This window comes from Eublepharis macularius, chromosome 5 (assembly GCF_028583425.1).
Source record: "Eublepharis macularius isolate TG4126 chromosome 5, MPM_Emac_v1.0, whole genome shotgun sequence".
Taxonomy (NCBI): Eukaryota; Metazoa; Chordata; class Lepidosauria; order Squamata; family Eublepharidae; genus Eublepharis; species Eublepharis macularius.
In genome coordinates this window covers 112070518-112093398 of record NC_072794.1, presented here as the reverse complement: position 1 = coordinate 112093398, position 22881 = coordinate 112070518, and the positions used below count along the sequence as shown (strand labels likewise).

General features: G+C 44.1%; 1 protein-coding gene across 2 annotated transcripts in view; it reads right to left on the bottom strand.

Annotated features, from left to right (window-relative positions):
* Positions 1-22881, bottom strand: part of ATP2B4 (ATPase plasma membrane Ca2+ transporting 4) — a 187726-nt gene that overhangs the window by 94886 nt on the left and 69959 nt on the right. For both annotated transcript variants that reach the window (XM_054980106.1, XM_054980107.1), the window contains exon 2: positions 17836-18438. In XM_054980106.1, the coding sequence (XP_054836081.1) occupies positions 17836-18031 (196 nt within the window). In that variant the 5' untranslated portion in view covers positions 18032-18438. The remainder of the gene's footprint in view (positions 1-17835; positions 18439-22881) is intronic.

The window sequence follows — 22881 nt, the reverse complement described above, 5'->3', positions numbered from 1 at the left end:
TGACCAGATGAGAGAACAATGCACTCCTCACAGCAGAGAGCAGAAGTAGTGAATTAGCTTTTCTCTCTAACCCATCAGTGCAATCTCTGCCCTACAATTCCACAGCCTTGAAAGACCTGCCGATTGCCCTTTGGAGAATTTCATACAGGGATTTGTCTTTCCTATTCAAAAAGTTTTACAGTGCAATCCTAAAAAGAAAAAGAGTCCAGTAGCACCTTTAAGACTAACCAATTTTATTGTAGCATAAGCTTTCGAGAATCAAGTTCTCTTCGTCAGATGCATGGTACAGAAACGGGTCAAATATAGAAGAGGAAGGGGGAGAAGGGGAGGAGAGAGAAGATGCAGTTAGGGGGGCGAGAGAGAGGGATGTAACCAAAACATTCCTTTGCTAGTAAATGTAAACATCTCCTCTTGGTTCGTTGTATGTAAATGTAAATGTTTACATTTACTAGCAAAGGAATGTTTTGGTTACATCCCTCTCTCTCCCCCCCAACTGCATCTTCTCTCTCCTCCCCTTCTCCCCCCTCCTCTTCTATATTTGACCAGTTTCTGTACCATGCATCTGACGAAGAGAACTTGATTCTCGAAAGCTTATGCTACAATAAAATTGGTTAGTCTTAAAGGTGCTACTGGACTCTTTTTGATTTTGCTACCACAGACTAACACGGCTAACTCCTCTGCATCCTAAAAAGAGTTATTCCAGTCCAAGTCCATCAATTTTAAGGGGCTTAGGCTGGAGTAACTCTTCTTAGGATTGCACTGTGTGTGTGTGTGTGTGTGTGTGTAAATAAGCTTTGACTCTTTAGACCAGCAGCTAGTCACATGATAAGTCACTTGCAATTGAATGAAGTGACCTCCATCTATTATTTTAAAAACAAAACTACATACAATTTTCTGCACCTAGAAAAGCACTTTAGTTTAGCCTTTTCTCTGACATGTTAATTTTCTACGTGTAGGGTTTTTCTAAATTGGGGCAGGGGGCAACAATCATGTAATTCCATGACCAGTCCATGAATAGTTTCATGGATTTTTTATACTGGGTCTGACTGGTTTGTCCCCCACTCCCCACCATTAAAGCCATGTACTAGGCAAAATTTAAGTGGTGTAGCTTCCTCGGCATGAAGATGTTATAATAGGAAAAGCTTCATCTACTGCATTTCTGCCAGTTGCTAAAAAGTGACAATTCTAGGAAGGCCATAAAGAAAGAGAAAGGGGAAATAGATTTTTTTTAAATGAAGGATTGGAGGAGAGAAGTTGCCATTGCTGTTCTTGCCAGAGGGTGACTCAGGACTGTATTTGCTGACACTTGCCTCACCCAAGAGAGGGGAGAGTCTTTCATATCAAAGTGACTCACAGCACCAAGTTTTAGCTTCACAGCAACAGCCATCGCTGAAGTCTCCTTCCTACTGCCTTCCAGCCATTTTTACCAAGCCAGACATGATCATAAACAGAAAAGTTCCCAATTGTACATTACCTTAGTACAAATGTTAGCCATCAGATTGTTTTCCATTTGAAACCTTGCTTTGGGGGGGAAAACCCCAACAAAAATACCCGGCATTTTTGCTGATTTGTTCGGGGCTTTTTTTAGTTTCTCAGATTCATCACAATTCTCCAACATTTTTGTTTCAAACAATGTAACATTTAAATCAAATCTTTGGCAAAAGTTTGGAACTTGACTTCTTCAAATAAATCTCAACACTTCTTTGTGAGAAGAAAAAAATTACAGAATCAAAAGATCTGGGTAGAATTGGAAGGGCAATCATAACCACCCATCAAGATGTTAAGACCTTAGGGAAAAGAAGACAGATACAAATGGGAGATTATAGTCTCCGATTCAAAAGCAACCTTGGGGGGTAACTTTATAGCAAAAGATCCTTGGCTCATTTCAAAGCTCTCACAAGGTTCTAGACTAGACATGGGCATGAACCCCCCAAAAATTAATGACTCTGCGGTTCGTGGTTTGGTGCCAACGACAAACCCGAGGTCACGAACCACAACGAACATTTTCCGTTGCTGAACCAGTTCGCGGTTCGCAGGGCACAGAACGGCCCCCATTGCACTTGGAGAGCCCATATTCCCGGGGAGTGTTTTGCAGGCTCTCCTACTGCCATCACCCAAGTTTGGACAAGATTGCAAAAGGGACCTTGGAGTTATACCATCTCCAATCCAAAGCCCCCAGGAAACTCCCACTCGATACAATTAGAGCCACCGGTTGACGTTGGCCCAGTGTACAGAAGGTGGGTGCTGACGGTGGCCGCTGGGCCTGGTGGGCATGGGGAGGCAGCGACAAGCCACCTCCCCTCAGGGGGCAGGGAGTCTGGTCGCTTGCCAGCGGCACTCACCATGTGCCTGCCCACCAGGCCAAAGAGGAGCATGCTGGTATTCCCAGCAAGTGTAGGAATGGTGGGTACTGCCGGTGGCCGCCGGATTGGCGGGCATGGGGAGGCAGCGATGAGCCGCCTCCACTCAGGGGGCAGAGGGTCTGGCTGTTCGCTGGCAGCACCCCCCATGTTCCCGCCTGCCAGGCCAAAGAGGAACACGATGGTATTCCCAGTGAGTGGAGGAACGTGGTTAATGTCGGCAGCCGCTGGGCCTGGCAGGCTCAGGGAGGCAGCGATGAGCCACCTCCCCTCCTCTCCCCCATGTGCCCGTCCATGTGCCCTCTCCTCCACCTCCCCCATGTGCCCATCTGCCACGCCAAAGAGGAGTGCGCTGGTATTCCCAGCAAGGGAAGGAACGTTGTTGATGCTGGCGGCCGCCGGGCATGGCAGGCACGGGGAGGCAGCGATGAGCCACCTACCCTCAGGGGGCAGGGGGTCTGGCTGCTCGCTGGTGGCACCCCCCATGTGCCCGCCCGCCAGGCCAAAGAGGAGCACGCTGGTATTCCCAGCAAGTGTAGGAACGGTGGGTACTGCCGGCGGTTGCTGGACCTGGCGGGCACGGTGAGGTGGCAATGAGCTGCCTCCCCTCAGGAGGCAGGGGGTCTGGCCACTTGCTGGCGGCACCCCCCATGTGCCCACCCGCCAGGCCAAAGTGGAGCGCGCTGGTATTCCCAGCGAGGGCAGGAATGGTGGGTTGTGATAGCGACCGCCGGGCCTAGTTCTCCACACATACCATTCCTCCAGGGATCCATCGCCCACCCACCCCTCCTCAAAATGTTGAGATTCTCTCCCCCCTGCAGAAAGACCGCATTGGCTTCCTCCACAGCCCCCACAGGTGAATTGGGGGGAGAGGGAGGACTAGAGGGAGGGAGGGACCAGAGGGAGGGAGGGACTAGAGCCCTAGCCCACCACTCCCAGAGGCCTGAACAGATCAGACACTAGTAATAATACTGTGAGCCCTCAGCCCTGGTGCCCACTGAGCTTGGCCCCAGGGCCTGGCAGTAGCCCTGGAACCAGAGCAGATAGATCCCTATCCCCCAAATCCAAGCTCGATTATACTTTGTCTCTCTCCCCAAAGGGTACCAAGTAGCTAGCAGCAGCTCTGACACACTCCACTGCTCGCTGAAAGTGAAACCCAGCCTGTGAGCGCAGTGCTTTTTATAAGATGAGGTCCCATAGAGCAATGCAGGAGGTCTGTGTTTGGCCATCAGAGCTGCCTATCAGGGTTTGCAGGGATGTGATTGGAGTGCCCATGGCTACAGAACACCCCTCCCCCTCCCTCCCCCAGGTGTCTTCTCCCAACTTGTAACCGCTTTGCAGTTCCATGGTTGGAAGGAAGACCTGCCAATCAAGGTAAGCTGGGCTTCCGTTCGGGTTTCCAGGGCGACAGAAGGAGTGCACACAGAGTTTAGGCATTTCCCCAGTTCTGTTTCCAGGGGAATTGATTGATGGCGCCTGACTGTCTGGCTTCCCAAACCGCGGCCAAATGCACCGAACCAGGCTTCTTCCGAACGCTGGTTTGTTGGCCATGGACAATCATGAACTGCCGGATCGCGATCACATGATCACCAATTTCGTGGGTTTTTGAAGTTCGTAATGTGGTTCGTGCCCATGTCTATTCTAGACTCCCATGTTCAATTTATAGAGATGACTCCAAGAGTAAAGGGGGAAACACATAGCAAGTACCCATTTTAAAGGACTACAGAGCACAGATACTGATGGCCCAGCTAGATGAAACAGCAAGAAATCCATGACTGGATCACATACAAGATTACAAACAGGTGGGGATTGGACCCAAACCAGATCAGGCCTATGGCAAATTTCCTCATCCCTCTCCCTTTGATTTAAATCTTCCCACCCAGAGTTGCTAATGATGCCTGTATGCCCCCTGGGGGGCAAACAATAGTTTCAGGGATGATTTAAATGAGGACAACTGTGCAGGGAAAGGGATAATTCAAATTGTTCAGAGTCGTAATACTGATTTTATCCTCCTCTGGCAACTTGTATTTTTTTTTTAAAAAAAGAAAGTGACTGTATCATGGTTCTCCAGCCCAGTTTGCTCTTCAACATCTCTCTGTTGCTCTGCCTTCCAGCCGCTACTGCTTGACCCTGTATAGTGGCATGAACAAATTGTGACGTGAATGTAGTAGATCAGAGAACGGTACACAGAGGCTGTTTGTCCCCACACTGCCTCTGGGAAAACATGGTTCCTACTGTGCACTGAGCGGTTACCTGTGCCTGTGTGCAGACCTACTGTAGAGAAGTTTTTGGAGCTGAAAAACACCAAAGGGTGCTCCTTTTCCCACAGCGCTTTCTTGCTTTTTTCCAGAAAGGTGGAATGGGTTGGTTTTGGGAACTGCAACCTGGATTTTCCCTGTGAGTTGGAAACCTTCTTCTATGTTAAGATGATGACTGGCTATAAAACAGATAAGGGAGCCTTTAAGTGGAGGCAGACGGTGAGGTTTGCTGTCTCTAATCTCTATAACTTGAGTGGCAAGGCCTAAAGTAGGGCCTAGACATTTATGGAGGTGTACAGGAGGGATTACCTCTAAGGTTTTAGCTATAAATTTGTCTTTCCTCATTTTGCTCTGGACTTCATGTTTTACTACTAAACAGATCTGTTCCCTCAAAGGGGAGATTCTCAATCTTAGCAAAAGTCTCATTTGGTAAAGCTGCTGAGTGTAGTCAGGAGTAGCAGCAAAAGGAAATCAATGTAGCAAGACTGTGGGCTGTACAATCAGCTACATGTTTTGCTGAGGAGATTTCATGTTTGAAGCATCCAGCACCAGGAGCTTAGCCAGCTTGTGCTTGTCTTCAGGTAAATGCTCCAGGTAGACACAGCCGTTTCCCATAAAATTGCCTTGAGCCTGGTAGCTCTTTCCGCTCTGGCTTTAGCAGTGAAGTTCTGACAATGTTTGCACAGTTATGACCCTCTTCCAAGAAGTCAAGACACAGTTAGTGCCCATCAGTTCTCGTCATTTTGGCAATGCACAGAGTACATTTTTTAAACGGGGTTTTCAGCCATCCTGACTGTTTTTTTCTCTTTCTTCCCAGGTGAAGAGTGAAACTGAAAGAGAATCATCATGGAGAATCTCTCCAACTGAGGAACTGAGGGTTAGAGGCATAGCTCCTCCCACAGAGCGGGCTGTTTTGGTGGAAAACAAGCCACACATACGCTCTGCGACGAAGCAGATGCCACTTAGAGGAATTATAGCAATAGAACCCACCGATCAGCAGGCCTGAGCATGTGCTGTCCCCCCCGTGTGGGACTGCACAGAAAGACCGACAATGAATAAAGGTTTTTTTTTCATTTCTGGAAGATCAAAAGGAAGGCAGTTAGACAGCCCTTACAGGGCAAAACAGAACCCTGGTAGACAGCACTTACTGGGCAAAACAGATCCCAGTTCCGTTTATTTATCAAACATATTGCTGGTAATGCAGGAACAGAGACCAGGACAACAATAGTCAACCTTAGCTCATGGGAAGGCTTATGTGAGCAGAGACTGTTCCTCAAGAATCTTGGTCTTAACCAACATTTTAACTGGGCCCAGAAACAAACTGGCAGCCAGTGATTTGAAAAAGCCTCAAACTCTGGCTTATTCCTGGGCACCTGGTATAATACTGGGATAATATGGCATCTCTTGAAACCCCTGCATCCACATTTTGAAGGAAAAGATGTTTCTGAGCATTTTTCAAAGGCACTCCCACATAGAGGGCACTGAAGCCATCCAATCTGAATGTTTCTGAGGCATGAATGACTATGCCCAGATCAGGTCTTTCCAGGAAACAGCTGCTACTAACGAAGTGACTCAAAGTGTTATAAGGCATTTTTGAATACTTCTGTATCCAGCCTTTCAAGGAGAAGTACCTCCAGACCATGAACCTTGTCTTTCAAAGGAAATAAAACAATGTATCAGGTTGTAAAACTAACCCTGGATCGTTTTATCTCCAAAAGAGTACTTTCATCTTATCTGGAGTATTTTTCACCCTGGATTAAGTCCCAGACATTCATTCTTTGTGCTGACGTCTGAATATAGGCATCTTAAAAACTGGGATTTGTCTATTTCCCAGTATGCACACTGGAATATCACAACCACCTGGAATTAAATAAAAGATTTACCGAACAAGGAAATCTTCAATTGCAACCCTGTATTTAAGGAGATGGGATGAGCCCATAGTTGTGCATCATTAGCATATCAGTGACTCTGTATTCCAAAACACAGGTTAACTTCCCTCTGTGATCTCATGTAGATCTTAAAAACCAGTGGCCAGTACCACCTTCTGGAATCTGTCTGCCAGAAGAGACACTACAAAGCAGCATCTTCCCTGAAAGACAACCCCAAAATAACAGCAAAGCAATTTCTGTCCGAAAAATTAATTGGAAGAGACAGAAAACAGTCCACATAACCTGCATCATCCAGAAACACCAGGAGTTGAGACTCCACCAATTCACTCAGGCGCTTTGCCTAAAAGATGCAAATTTTACACATAGTGAAAGTCCTTTAAACTCAAAGGTTCAAGAAAAACTTGCATAAATTATAGAAGGTCATCATTACTTTCTTCAAAGCTTCTACAATAGACCTTCTTGTCATGGAGCATTTATTACCTGCCCTACCTATGAATCCACAATCCCCTGGTAGAATTAATTGGGGACAAACATAAGACTCTTTTGGTGCTATACCTCTGAAGATGCCAGCCACAGCTGCTGGCGAAACGTCAGGAACTACAATGCCAAGACCACGGCAATACAGCCTGGAAAACCCACAACAACCATCGTGCTGTGTTGCCTTTGTGTCTTCCAGACTCTGTACATATAACAGGGTGTTGTGATGTCATAATGGAGGTATGACTGTACTGATGTGTAGGGATTGGCTTCTTCCATGCATGGCCACTGTAGCATAATGTCAGCATACTGTTCTGCAACTGTAATTTTGCCTAAAATGGGTAATGTTGCTATTACTCTTGTTGCTTAAAAGTGGTATTTTTTTTCTGTTTCTCTGATGGGCGAGTAAGTTATATTGTTGAAAATTCTAGTACAGCATCAACCATTTTAGGCTGGACCACAGGACTGGCCTACTAGTTAGGACAAACCATATTTAGAATTCTTCTGGGATTTGCTGAGGATAACCTCAAGGTTGGGGAAATGTTTCACATACATTCAAATTTAGGGCTTATCATACTTTGCCCTACCTCCTGAAGAGTCTACTGGCCTCTATTAGGCATGCTGTTGGGAAGAGGAAGGGTAAAAGATGAGAAATTGGGAGTGACGGGAACTGGGCATGCACTTTCCTGGCAGCAGGTACTGCTTGGCTGGGATTCAGCAGTGTTAGCTGCCCTCAGAGGGCTTCTACATTTTAATAGAGAAAGACAGTCTCAGCAGACAACTCATATCAGCAAAATGGATTCAATAATTTCCTCCCATTACTCACAGGAAAATTTCTGTAATGGATACTGAGCCTGGCAGCAGCCCTGAAGAGCAACACCCAAACTCATCTGCGTAGCATTCATGATATCTAAGTTCCAGGACAAGGTGGCACACACAGAAACATATATAAATACATTGTTCCACTATATACCACATTGGTCAGGCCCCACTTGGAGTGTTGTTGCAGTTTTGGAGGCCTCACTTCAAAAAGGATGTGGACAAATTGGAACGGGTGTAGAGGAGAGCAACCAGGATGGATCAGGGGCCTGGAGACCAAGCCCTTACGAGGAAAGATTGAGGGGCTTGGGAATGTTCAGTTTGGAGAAGAGGAGGTTTAGGGGAAACATGCTTACTCTAAATATTTAAAAGGCTGCCTCTTAGAGGAGGGAAGGGAGCTGGTCCTATTAGTAACAGAGGATACGGCTAGAAACAATGGGTTTAAACTGCAGGAGGGAAGGTACTGGCTGGACATTAGGAAAAACTTCTTCATGTTAAGAGTAACTCAGCAGTGGAATCAGCTCCCTAGGAATGTGGTGGGTTCCCCCTCACTTGACAGTCTTCAAGCAGTGGCTGGACAAATATTGGTCAAGGATGCTTAGGCTTTTCCTACATGGGGAAGGGGGTTGGACTAGATGGTCTGTAAGGCCTCTTCCAACTCTATCATTCTATATGGCTGATTCTGTTCTGTAGTGAAGGTAAAAGGTTCCTCAAGGAAAGACTACCAGATAGCATGAAATTTAATGCTGCTGTTGTCACCTCTGCCACCTCCGCTTAGTCCCTGATCTGCCATTTAGAGCATTTATTAAATTTAATGATTAATATATTTAAAATATTTTTATCCCACCTTTCAGTTTAGAATCATATTAGTAGTGATGAGTACAGAGACAGGCACAGGTCTGTGTGACTTGTGAGTATCCAGCAGCTAAATTAATGAGCCTGATGTTAAAAACAAATCAAAAACCATTGTGTCCTAAAACGAACACAGTGGTACTTATGATCAAAATTGCCACCACAGTATTCTAGCCCCACCTTCATCTGGACAAAAGTCAACATCTCACAGTAGAAAACAGGGTAGCTTAGCTCCACATTTAGGCCTGCAGAGTGTTGGTACTCAGGCTAGTCTTATTCTTGCTCCACCTTGTACACAACAATATCCTGAGAGTACTGTGATGATGTACTCCATTCACCCCCCCCCCACACACACACACATTGATCCCTACATACAGGCATACCTAGGGTCATTATGGGAACGTTCTACAGGTGGCTCTGCAGGCAAAGGGTTGGCACTCAATCTCACCTAACTACAGCCTTCCCTCATCCTACAAGGCTGTTGCCATGCAGGCCCCATTATCTTCAGCAGAGCCTTCAAGACGGTCAAAGGAGATTCCCTCTTCCTTGTTGCACCAGTGAAAAACCTGGCTGGAACCAACCAAAAGACTGAAACTGGAGCTTAATTTTGAATCAGACCAAGCTCCCCAGAGTTCAGTCCCATAACATGTCTTCAGCACCAGACTTTATGACACACATGCTGTACATCAACTAAGCTGGGGAGGGAGATGTCAAGTCTGTACAGTTAACAATCACAAGAGTTACCATCAGTTTTGTGGTTCCTATCCAGCATATGCCCTCAATTTGACACTCACCCTGAAGCCCCAAGTTCTGGCACCTGTATGCGGTGCCACAGCACTGGCAAAAGCTGCATGGTCTTTCAAACCAGTTTAGCACCTTAAAAATAACAACAGTGCTTATATACCACTCTTCTAGACAGATTAGTGTTTCACCCAGAAGGGTGAACAAATTAGTGTTATTGTTATACCCACAATACAACTGGGGAGCAGGGGCTGAGAGCAGTGGCTTACCCAAGACCACCTACTGAGCTCATGGCAGTAGTGGGATTCAAACCAGTAGAGTGCTAATTCACAGCCAAACCACTTAACCATTGTGCCACAGCAGGGGTACCCACTGGGTAGTAAAGACATGTAAGACAGGCCCTGCCCACATCAAGAGATATTCATACACCCACTATTCTAACAAAGCAACTCACACACTGCTGGGTGAGTATGCCAAGGGGGCCAATGTTAAAACCAGTTCAGTCCCACACACAGACTGCAGCTTCTCCCTTCTGTTAACAATTCCACAAGCAACTCACTAAGAGTTTATTTCTGAGGATGAACAAAAGGGTCTCTTACTTTCATAATGGACTGCATTCAAAACTGTGCTCCTTGGAAGGCAAAAGGAGACATTCCTGGAGACAAAGCAAAAAGTTGGTGGCATGGGGGAATAGAAATGTTATTTTTCTATCCCCTGCCCATGGAAAATGCCTGCTCACATCAGGACACCGGTGATGCAAAATGCCTCATTACAGGCAACAAAATCATCTCAACCTGTCAATGTCAAAAACTAGGGGACACATGAGTGGCTAACAGCAGAGTGCAGGAAGCACATAAAAGCCTGTGGGCATGCATGACTTTACCCTATTGAGTTATTTTGTTGCAGCCGCAAACACACAGAGAACAGCTAACAGCAATAAACCACAGTGGATCATTGCAGAGTCTGCAAAGGATGGAAAAAATAAAAGGGCGAGAAGGAGGCAGAACTGGGAGCCAGAAAACTGGAATAGATATTGGCAGGCCAGCAACCAGGAACTCATGTTACATTACATCCATAGGACTTTACTGTGGTCCCTCACTGCCCAGCTGGCCAGTACCTAAGTGAGAAAAGCATCAGCGACTGTCTAGCACATACTTTGCAACTCCCTTCTCCCCACATCCAAAACAGGTTTTAGACCGGCATGAAGCATAGCAGCAAAAGGCAGAGATTCTCTAGCTAGGCCAGAGTCCCTCCTGGATAGCTTGGTGGAAACACAGTAAGAAAGATAACTGGCAGTGGAGCTAAAAGGTAGGAAGGCAGTGGGCCATAGTGGGGTCACTATGAAAAGGAACCCTAAGGGTTCACTCCCACATTTGTTGAAAGGCAGCCATGAAAGAACTAGAAAAGAGCCTTAAAGATAAGGATGTGTCGCTGGGGACCAAGATCAAGATAATCCACATTATAGTATCCCCCACCACTATGTATGAATGTGGACAATGAAGAAAACTGATAGGAAGAAAACTGATACATTTGAAATGTGATGCTGGAGGAGTTTTATGGATACCATGGACAGACAAAAAGACCAATAAGTGAGTTCTAGATCAAAGCAAACCTGAATTCTCTCTAGAAGTTAAAATGATGAAACTGAGGCTATCATACTTCAGTCATATCATGAAAAGACAAGACACACTGGAAAAGACAATAATGCTAGGAGAGGTGGAAGGCAGTAGGAAAAGAGGATGATGGCCAGAACAAGATGGCTTGACTCAATAAAGGAAGCCACAACCTCCAGTTTGCAAGATCTGAGCAAGAATGTTAAAGATATGATGTTCTGGAGGTCTTTCATTCATAGGGTCACCATATGTCGGAAGCAACTTGATGGCATATAACCAGGGCTCATTTTGACGGGGAACGCGCAGGAACACAGTTCCGGTAGTTCTCCAAAGAGGTTACATGTCAGGTGGCCCCGCCCACCTGATTTTTTGGCCCAATCCAGGCCAAAATGGGCCCAAAATGGCCAGGATCAGGCCTAAAACAGCTAGGCTTGGTCCCAAAATGGCCCAGATTGGGCCTCTGATGGGTGATGGATCGCTCTCCTGCTCAGCAGCAGCCTAATTCTGACCATTTTGGGCCCCTTTTCAGCCATTTTCAGCCCCTTTTTGCCATTTTGGGCCCAATTTCAGCCCTGAATGGCCAGGATTGGGTCCAAACCAGCCAGGATAGGTGAGGTCAGGGGTGTGTGGCATATGCTAATGAGTTATGCTAATGCATTCCTGCAGTTCTTTTTCTACAAAATGACCCCTGCATATAACACATTCACACATGGTGCTTAGCTGCATACAGCCCCACCTTCTGACCATTTTGTTTAAACTTTAAGGCCACCACACCCCACTGTCAGGAACACCAGCTGTGGTAGAGACTCTCAAAGCAACAGTGACAATACATTCCATAAGGTGCTCTCTGTTACAAGGTGTGCTATGTATTACTCTGTCACACATCTGACCATGGGCTCTGGATCAGAAAAGCTTATGACAAAATAAATTCATTTTTTAAGGAGCCACAAGGTTCTCCATTATTTTGGCTGCAGTAGATTGACATGGCTGCCTTTCTGCAATTACCATGCAGAGAAGAGGCCAAGTGGAGGCTGTTCTCAGCAAATTCTCTGTAGGAACCATAATGTATAACTTGGCCTTTTATCTTTCCTATTGCCTTGCACCCGTCCTATACCCTCTGCCTTGCCATTCTTCCTTCCTCCTGTTGGCAGAAACTATAGAGAGGACCACTGAAATCTAAGGACTAAGGACCATAAAATCTCTAAGGCAGACCTGGAGCAAAGAATAGATAAATCTGTAGTTTGGGTACTAGCTGGGAACTGGAGAAACCCAAGTTTACATCTCAGTTCTACTTCAGGTGTCCCATTAAACATTGAGCATAGGAGTATGGAGTGTAGGGTCTAAGATGATCTGAACATGTGGGAGAGGAGTGTAATAGACATCTGTGACGGACTCAGCTTCAGATGCTGAGATTTCCAGCAGTGAATGCATGATTGACATGTTTCCTCCCCTACTCCCCACCAATGGGGCTAGCCTGAAATGGCAGTTGGGGATGGAATGTTGGGGAAGCTGTCAGTTGGAGTGAGAGAGTAAACAAGAGAGTGAAAGGGAGTTGGAGCCTGGCTTTAGACCAGAGAGGGTAAGCCAGAGAATCCTCTGTGTGAGGAAGTTTAGTGTGAGGAATGTTTGTGAAGCACTGTTAGTCCTCAGACTAAAGTAGGAAAAATCAGCACTAACTCCTACTTAGATTCAAGAGATCTGGGAATTATAGAGGGCCAAAGAAGTGGGTAGAGAGGAGTCTCCCCTTCAGTGCCAGGAACAAGGTTATAGCTCATAACTATAACACCTGCTCAGTATCTAGGGAGGGTTTGTCTCAGTGGAGCACCTTCAAGTCTGGAGAGGAGAGAAAGTCGTGCTGTGTCTGTGCTTTAAAAGGGAAACATTTGTGAAGCAGTGTCAACCTCTGAAAGAAGCCAGCAACCTAGTGTTAAACCAAGTGTTTTGTGCCTCACACCAGTGAAGTTGCTGTATAAAAACCTTTCTGTTACTTAAGTTCAAACATCTGCCTACCTGCCTTTTGATGTTAACCTACTGTAAATAAACCTTTGGTTACCTTTTGAACCTCCCCAAGCCTTGTGTGCCAGTTTCTGCTAAAGGGAAGCACAAACCCCTGATCTGTTCCCTACTAAGACTTGGCTGGGTAACAATTTTTAATAATCCTTAAGGGTGGGACAAGAAGGAAAGTTGAAGCTTAACATCAACCACTCTACCAGAGACTTCCCAGCCCAGTATACAGCTTCATAGGCTTAAAGATGAGAAGTTTTACCTCAGGGTAGGGGAAGGTCAGCCTAAGCCTGAGTTGCACGTGGGTTTGTGGCAACAGCACTTGAAAGCAGGTTTTCTAAGTGCAGCAATCAGAGATCTGGGAGGGAAAAAAATTAACTCTTGTCTGGAATAGAGAGCTTGAGTGACAGGCTGCTCCCTCTTCTCTGATTGGTCAGTTAGAGCCAGCCTTCAGGCTGATAGTGGGTTTTTGATGGGATTTAAGGGAGTTTGTGAGTCTGATAGGGAAGGTCATACTGGTTCCCCTCTGGAGTTAGTGAAAGAGGAAATTTTTTGCCTTAACTGTAACATCACTGTCCTGAAAAAGAATTTTATTTAAAAATTCTTAATATAAGTGTCAGCATAAACTGAAGCCTGCTTGACATAGATACCAGAGAATTGTGAGTGTGTTTTGACTGGGTAGTAGATTGAGACTCACTTTCAAGTGAAAAGAAGAAGGGTTATATATATCTTCTTAGGAGAAGATTAATTCCTGCCCAGTTTCAAAAGAGGGTTTGACTCTGAGGAGGACCCCAGGTCTGTTGTGAAGGGAAAACAATTTTTAAACTAACTCCAGGAAACTTGAGCTGTCATAGGAAATTCTGTGAAGAAACATTGTTGCTGTAACTAAAGTACTGAGTAAAACACCTCTCACTGTTAAGAACCAAGAATATAAGAAACTAAGCTTCAAGGAAACTATTTTGCCCGTTACTCAAAGTGTATTCTGCACTACCAGCAAAATTTTACCTCAGCACTTTCATTCCCTGACTACTCTTATTCAATCCCTACCTATTAAAGTTATTTCCTTTTAAACAAGATAGGTAGTGTGTTTGTCTTTAGCAGCAGAGCAAAAGAGGAAGAATCCAGTAGCCCCTATAAGACTAACAAAATTTGAAGTCGGGTATGAGCTTTTGTGAGTCAGATAATGAAAAAGTGAGCTGTGACTCACAAAAGCTCATACCCTACCCCAAATTTTGTTAGTCTTATAGGTGCTATTGGCCTTTTGCTCTTTTCTACTTCCTTTCAAAAGTTTCACAGTCTGTAGTGCCATTTCAACAAAGGAAGAGGGCCTCTGCTTCTCCCCATCAAGTTCCTAGGCTGGGCTAAAAAGCCAAAATTTTTATCTGTCAGGGTGGAACAAACAGATTTTCAAACCACTAAGATTAACATGCTACTTTGGCTGCTCAGCCAAACTGAATTTTGGCGGGAAAATCTGCCTCACAGTCGGGGAGTGAAGGGGGGAGGTCTGTCATAAGGGGCAAACACAAGATGATTATTACTTTAAGCAGAATGAAGGCAGCCCTAGTTTTTTCCTGTGAGGAGGCCCATCAAGTGGGCCACCATCAGAACTGCTTGGCACAGGAAACACATCTCTGTGATCCAGATTTGGCATTTCCACCAGGATAGCTCCCCTTCTCTAATTACATCTTTAGATTGTCTTTCCCTTGCCACTTCCTGTTCCCAACTGCAGCTGTGAAATATGCTAATCCACTGCTTACACCACGAAACAAGAGAGCTAATAATAACCTGCGAGTTTTCAAAGCACAAAAAAGAGTGGTTGTCGGCGTTTCACCCTTCCTAGTGCAGCTGCCTTCCCACACTGGCTGACTCTCTGCGTGGCATGACAACTTGCTGGACCTAGCTTATTTCCTTTACATTCCCAATGTGATCCCCACTCATAGGATACCTTGAGTACTCTGCTTAACAGGCAAGTGTCCACTATTCTTTCTCTGAAGACATACAGAATGACAGACCATGTATTTTCTTTGAACCATTACTGATAAATTCTAAATGTGCTTGACTAAGCCTTATTTGATACTTCACCAACTGCTGCCACTTTATTTTATGGAATACTCTGCATATCTAAAAACATTTATCCAGACATTTTAATAGCACTACTCAGCCCAATTTGGAAAAACATGTTATCTCATCCTACCCTTGCCTCTTGGTCCAACATGATTATTATCATTTTAAAGCATTTGCCTTCAAATTACTGATGCAAGAGGCACAAAAAGACAAAATACCCTAAATTTAATAAATGGGATCAGAAGAGTGGGTCTTTGCGATTCATTAGTTGAATATTAGATTGCTTCATGGTGTCTTGCTCACTCTCCATCATTGTTTAAAATCTCCTGTTAGGAACTTCACAGTTGTGTGTTTATAATGCTATCACCACACAGGAATGGTTTGTGAAATTGCACAATGAGCATGAAGTATAATCTAAAGATGCCATCACTCCTGCAAAGCTCACCCTTTTGAACCTAATCATGCAAATGTGTTTATAAACAATAGATAAAGATTCAATAGGCTCCTCCAAGAAAAGATAGTCTGAATGTCTGCTTCATATGATTTCCAGTTGAAAATGTTTAGGGTAAAGCAAGGAAACCTGCCCCTCATCAAACCAGGACAGTCTGTAGTATGCCCTTTAAAATGCCAAATTAAACAACTACTGTGGACATGTTCTTCTAATGCAGTATACTATAAGACTAGGAAACACAGCTTTTCTTTAAAAATGTATCTACCATTGCAGTATCCAGCAGCTGCCACTAATATGGTTTTCCTTGCAGGAACATCTAGAATTTATAGGGACTCCTTATGCAGATTATGTGTACTGCGACGAGTATAGGAGTGTCACTGCAGTCCTAGGAGAACAGACTTTGGATATGATCAGCGTTGCTGACAACTGTTAATCAGAGGGAAGCTGGAAACAGACATATCAGTTCGTTTGTATCTTCCCAGAAAAAAAAAAGTCCTGTGATATTTTGTTAGTTGCAGTTCAGAACACTCAAATTCCCACAGCTTGGTCCACAAGGAAGTACGAATGCTTTACGTACATTGTGACTACCATGCTAGCAGTTGGATTCTGCAGTCAAGTGGCAAACCTGCCTCCAACTCTTCCTTCAGTTTCACGCCCTACTATTCTGGTATTATCTCTCTACCGGCAACATAAATTATTTAAAGCATCAGGAACACCAGATTAAAGCTCAGCGGCATCACTCAGGTAGAAGAAAGAAATCCTACAGCCTTTTATGTTTCCTTGTACTATTCAGTTCTTCACCTGTCTCTTTGGTTTTGGAATTTGTGCAGCCCAGTCTTAGTGACTGGCAGGAGAGGAAAGTGAAAAAGCAAGATGTACTAATAAAAATACTGGGCCAGGAAACATGTCCAAATCTCAGGATGTCACTGTCCCACTATATACCGCGTTGGTCAGGCCCCACCTGGAGTATTGTGTGCAGTTCTGGAGGACTCACTTCAAAAAAGATGTGGGCAAATTGGAATGGGTGCAGAGGAGAGCAACCAGGATTATTGGGGGCCTGGAGACCAAGCCCTACAAGGAAAGACTGAGGGACCTGGGAATGTTCAGTTTGAAGAGGAGGAGGTTAAGTGGAGACATAATTGCTCTCTTTTAAGTATTTAAAAGGCTGTTACTTAGAGGAGAAAAGGGAGCTGTTCATTTTGGCAATGGAAGATAGACTCAAAACAATGGGTCTAAACCACTGAAGGGAAGATACCAGCTGGACATTAGGAAAAACTTCTTCATATTAAGAGTAATTCAGCAGTGGAACTGGCTGCCTGGGGGTGTGGTGGTTTCCTCCTCATTGGCAGTCTTCAAGGAGCAGTTGGACAAATACTTGTTGGGGATGATTGGAGCTGTTCCTGCTCTGGGCAAGAGGTTGGACTAGATGGTCTGTAAGGCCCCTTCCAATTCTATGATTCTATGTGACCTACAGTCAACACTGCTGTATCCTCCATGCAATCCTTTACAATGTTCAGGAGGTCACAGCCTTGGCAATTCCATTGCTCATCTCAAATAGACGTGATAATCCCAAAACACTCTTTGCATCTATGTCTGTCGACCAGTCCATAGGCCTACTGGATTTATGGCAGCAGCTTTTATATGTCAGCCTATGGCTACTCCCTGCTTAAAGAATTAACAACTTGTTCACCATAAGCATAATATAACAAGTTTGCACACTCATGTGAACACCCTGTGGCATACAAATCTGGAAGCCTCTGTTCAGGTTGATAAATCCCACAACCTGCAAGCAAGAAGCTGCCATGGATTGAAGAACTCCCCCCCCCCTGATATTATAAGCCCCCGAACTGTAAGAACTTTCTTTGTTTCTTTGCTATTGTTTATGGCGGCTCAAGAGGAGGGTTTAGAGAAACTCTCGCAATACATTAAATTATTTGATCTGACATATAATTCAGGTACCCTCTCCCACAGGTTAATAATGCATTTAATTTCCCTCACTTTCAACAGCATATATACAGTATATGCTGTTGACAGTGAGGGAAATTAAATGCAGTATATTTATCAAATTTCTTTTACAATGAACAAGGATATCCTTTCTGCTGTGGAGTCATAATTTTATGCAGAATATTGGTCTGGGGCAGCTAATTTATAGACTTAAGTATCACCATGCAGATTTAACACTTTGGATTTGGACACTTTATTGACTAGCCCTGCCACTGAAAACCAAGGACAGCTTCAGTAACAGACCAGGGTTTGTTGTTGGTTTTGTTTACTCTGTTTCCCCATCAAGGCAATACATCTCCTTACCTTCCACTGGGGAGGTCTTCAGTCTCTTGCAAATATTATGCACTCCCCCATAGATGTCATTTATCCTGTTGACTGCCTCTGAGCTACGAAGTTCCATGAGGTTCCGCAGGTCCATTACGGAGCAACCAAAGTCCCCCTCATGGTTGCCCTCAGCAACAGAGTTCCCAGGATGGTGATCTGCAGAGTTGTTCGTCATCTTGACAAAAAAAAAAACTCCAGTGGGTTCAACAAGAAACAGCACAAGAAAGGACGTGTGCTACTTCTTTACCAGTCTTGCCTCTTACCTCTATGAAATCACAGCAGGCAATGCAAACTTTGGTATTTCTTGAAGAAAGCAGCCCAGTTCTATAGCCTGCAGGCCAACACCACTGGGGAAAAAAAGAGGATCCCAGGAAAAATGGCAGGACTGGTGAGGGGGGCGGGGAAACCAACACTTCCTTCTGCAATTCCCCAAGTGAAGCTGGTGAAACTAGCCAAGCCCAGCTTCTTCAGATGAAGGTGTAAACAGGATGCGCATGTTATTGTGGAAGCGATCTTAGCAACAACCAATGTGCATCTCCCAGAGAAAGAGGAGGGTTCCCTGGATACTGTCTTCAACCGAAACTGCAAGACAAGGATTTGAAACAAAAATTATAGTTAATAAGAGGGCCCAGGAGGCTGGCTAATAGGCACATGGGTACAATCAGGATGCAGCATGTAATTCAAGCATCAGTTCTGAGAATGAAGTTGTTGAGGAATCAACTATGTCTGTGGAGAAGCTGCTGGAGAATTTTATACTTGTAAATCCACCTCTTAAGTAGTCTTTAATAAAGGAACTCCATCAGGGGTGCAAAACTCACTCATGATAAAACATTTCATCTGAAGAAGGCAGCTTTGACTCTTGAAAACTTATACCCTGGAAGTTTTGTTGGGTCTCTAAGGTGCCACTGGACTAAAATCCTGCTCTCCTCCTTCTCATAAATATAAAAATGCAAGCAGGATGCAAGAAGAGGTGTGGTGGATCACTTCAGTGGTCATGCATTTGAGAGGTGATTCGGGAACCTCCAAAATACAGCATGGCATGAAAAAGTTCCTGCTCTTGAGCTTAAAGTACCTGTGTGTACATGGGAAGAAGCCTTCCTGATCTTGTATTGCATTCAGTGCTTGAAGCCTCTTATATAATGAATGAATACAAACACACACACATACACATTCATTCATACTTACACACATTGCCTATTTTTCTCCTGAATAGGGCTCTAAAGTGGCTTACACAATTCTCCCCTCAGTGAAAATCCACCCACCCCTGAAATCATGGAACTTTTAGACAGGATCCAACTTAAGAGTACCTGCTTGGAAACGAGCTTATTAGATGCTGAAACACAGTGGCACAAATGACACATGTCAGCAACAGCACATTCACATATTTACACTGGGGCCTGCCTAAATCACCTATAATACAGGGCTCAAGGGAATCAATTTGTAGCATAAAAGGAAGGTCCGAATAAGAGAAACTGAAGGTCCGAATAAGAGAAACTGAGTCTTCCAGGAACTTACTTAGCAAGTTTTTATACTGTCTTTTTGTTAAAAAGCTACCCAAGATGGTTCACAACAAATAATAAGCATAAAATACAATTTAAAAACTCAACTGCAGCAAAAACTATGGCATCTTAAACCTCCAATAGTAAGACAGGCTGTTTCATTAAGCAGTTGTCAGGGTGGTTTGCCTTCTTCTAAGAACCCTTGTCTCCAGTTATGTTCACTTCCACTAACAAAGCCCAGATGAGGACAAAGTGAACTTAGGCTTCATGGAGGTGTACCACAGATCATGAGGAGGAAGCTTTGGTACTCCACCGCTTTGGTTGTTCTAATATGTTGGCACCCTATTCTATATTATTGGAGCAGAGCTAGATTTAAACTAACACATTTGCTGCTACCATATATATTTATGGCCAAAGGGACTTGGTTTCTTTCTGACTGCTTCCATAGGCCAACAGGGCTGTAGTTGCTGCTGGAAATGCAAAGGCATTTGCAGTAGCAATAGAGCTTTCTTATCACAGGTTTCACTGCACATTCCCTGCTTCATCTCCCCACACACCAGAGGACATAGCAACATGTCCAGGTATAACCTTTCAAAAGACAAAAGAGCCAGTTTGGTGTAGTGGTGGTTAAGAACGGCAGGACTTGATTCCCCACTCCTCTGCTTGAAGCCAGCTGGGTGACCGTGGGTCAGTCACAACTCTTCCAGAGTTCTCTCAGCCCCCACCTCACAGGGTGATTGTTGTGGGGATAATAATGACATACTTTGTAAACTGCTCTGAGTGGGTGTTAAGTTATCCTGAAGGACAGTATATAAATCAAATGTTGTTGTAGTTATCATCGTCCACATCATCATCATTAAATGCTTTGACTCTTGAAAATTTACACCCTGGAAATCTTATTGGTATTTAAGGTGCTACTGGACTCAAATTTTGCTCTTTTACTGCAGACCAGCTGAAGCAATACGTCAATTACCCATCAAGAAAAAAAAACACCCCCAAAAGCTTGCCAGGGGATTAGGGCAGGCAACAGTGCATGCAGGAACAAGAAATATTTGCACTTTGTCCACATGGCATTCACCCTGGCTTTACTGCAGTCGTTCCAAAAACAATGTAGAAAAGCAGGTTCAGAGAAAATCACAGCAAAGGCCAGGGAAAAGCTAGAAGATGCATTAATGACCCATGATGCTGTGTGGAAGTAGGAAAAAAATGCTTCACATTCACCACCTAGCCAGACCTGAACACTAGCATGGAAGCAACTCATATCCCAATGGATAGCAACGTTCTTCTCAACCTGCATGCTATAACATTTTATATATCTTGCCAAGTCAACGTTAACAAACTAATTTTTTCGAGACACGTGCCTCAAAGTTCATACCTTGCCTTTCTAATTCTTTTTCTTTGCCACCAAGTGTAATGGATTATTTCAAGCCTGAATCTATGTCATGAATCTAATATTGAATTTCTTATGCACAGATTCACATCTGATCTATGCACCATCTACCAATGACTGCGCAACATCACAGACATGATGATTACTATTGGGCTGCACACTAAGTTCACAGTTTGATGACTTTTACACATTCTTTCCCACAGATCTTCCGATTTCCTTTTCTATTTCCCCAATATCTGAGGGATGTTCTGATAATGGTGTTTGAAGGGAGGGTTAGCTCAGTGGAACAGATAATTTCTTGATAAGCTAGCAAACAAGCAAGCAAGCAAGCAAGATGATTCTAAAAAAGAGGTCATTAACCACACTTGAATAAAGTGCCAAAATAATAACTTCTATTGCTATTTGAGCTAAAGAAATTATACCGTTATCTAGCAGGAGCCAGAGACTGCTATTCACCATTTTGAACAAGACATAGGGACATAATATGAGCTAATAAGCAGCTTCCACCACATACCAGAGTACCCAGCATTGGCAAATGACAATCTGCCTCAAGGAAATCGCCAGTTGCAGAAGGATAGAAAAGGGAAAACGGCAACAGATGGATGTTGGAGGAACTGAGGGGGGTAAGGAAATGTTCAAAGGACAAACTGTTATGCTCCCTAGTCACATCCTCTCAGCCCCAACAAAACAGGGCAAGTTGTACTGCTATCCTCCACTCAGAATCCCCTGCACAGAGAAGATTCAGTAAGAATATACTCCTGAGCCAACTAGACACAGAGCTCTGGCACTGCCGTTCATCTCCTAGGCCCAAGGGAAAAGGATTTATCCACAAAAAAACTCCACCTAATAGCTTTCCATTTCAGGAAACTAAGCATATGTTACATGCATTTGCTTCTAAGTGAATCCTGTCACTAACTGTTTTGAACTAAAAACAACTAGGGCAGAGATAATAGAGAGAAAGTTATGGTGTGTGTGCATAAATTTAACACTTACCACACTTACCTTTCTCCACATCCTGCCCCCCCCCCAGCAGCTTTTATCCCACCAGAGTACAAAATAATGTTTCATGTGTTTGTGCACAACATAGTCTCTTCAGTTCAGGTACAATTTGAATATGATACAGGGCAGCCTAAAATTGCTCGACCAGCCAGCATTCTAGAAGCTTGGTAATTTGGGTGCTTAGTTACTATGTATATGAACAACAAACTTGTCTTTAAAAGTTATACCTTGCCTCTCAACCAAGGTATAATTTGAGGTGGCTTCCATTTAAAATTAAAACATCTCAGCAAATAGTCAATAACAGAGAAAGCAATAAAAACCAATCCAAATCCGTCCGTTACTAAAGACAGTATATAGAAGGAAGAGCGTATACACAGAGAACCACAACCAAAATGAATGAAGATGAATCAAACTAACAGGCATCCCAAAGGCAACTATGAGAAAGAAGTTCCCACAACCATGGTGTTTCTGTGGAAAAGGACTTTGCTATCTAGTTGGAAAGTAGGGGATCTAAGAGGCAGGCTCAAATAAAGTGTTAACCCGCCAGCATGGAAACTACAGAAGTCCTAAGTTTATACTAAACACATGACTTCTGGATGCCTTAGAACATGGCATGATTAAGCATTTTAGCCCACCTGTATCATGCCTAGATCAGGCCTCAACTACTAATAAGAGACCAAACAGGATTCTGGGTAGGGTGACAGGCTGCAAGCCCTTCTCAGACTGGACAGAAGATCTGGTACCTGAAGATAAGAAATCAGCAAATTTTGAGGCAGCAGACTCTAAAACTACAGTAAAAAAAGTGAGGGCAAAATCCTTTCTGCCTTGTAAAGATAGCAGAGGTCATTAGAATAAATTTGCTGCCTTTCCTGCCTTTTGACAGCTATAAATTCAATTGATGCAACTTCTCTATCATGGAAATGCTTCAATGGGAAAGCTTTACCTGTTGAATTGCTGCCTCTTGTACTATTGGCAACGGCACAAGAATAAAGAAGGAAAGCCGAGTGGTGATGTGGCCAAATAGTTTAGTTTCTGCTGCCAAACTATTTAGCCTCAGTATAGTGCCTTCAGCATTCAAATTATTCCAAACATACTATATGATAGCACTCTTTACAATAGCCCTGCAAGGCAGGCAAG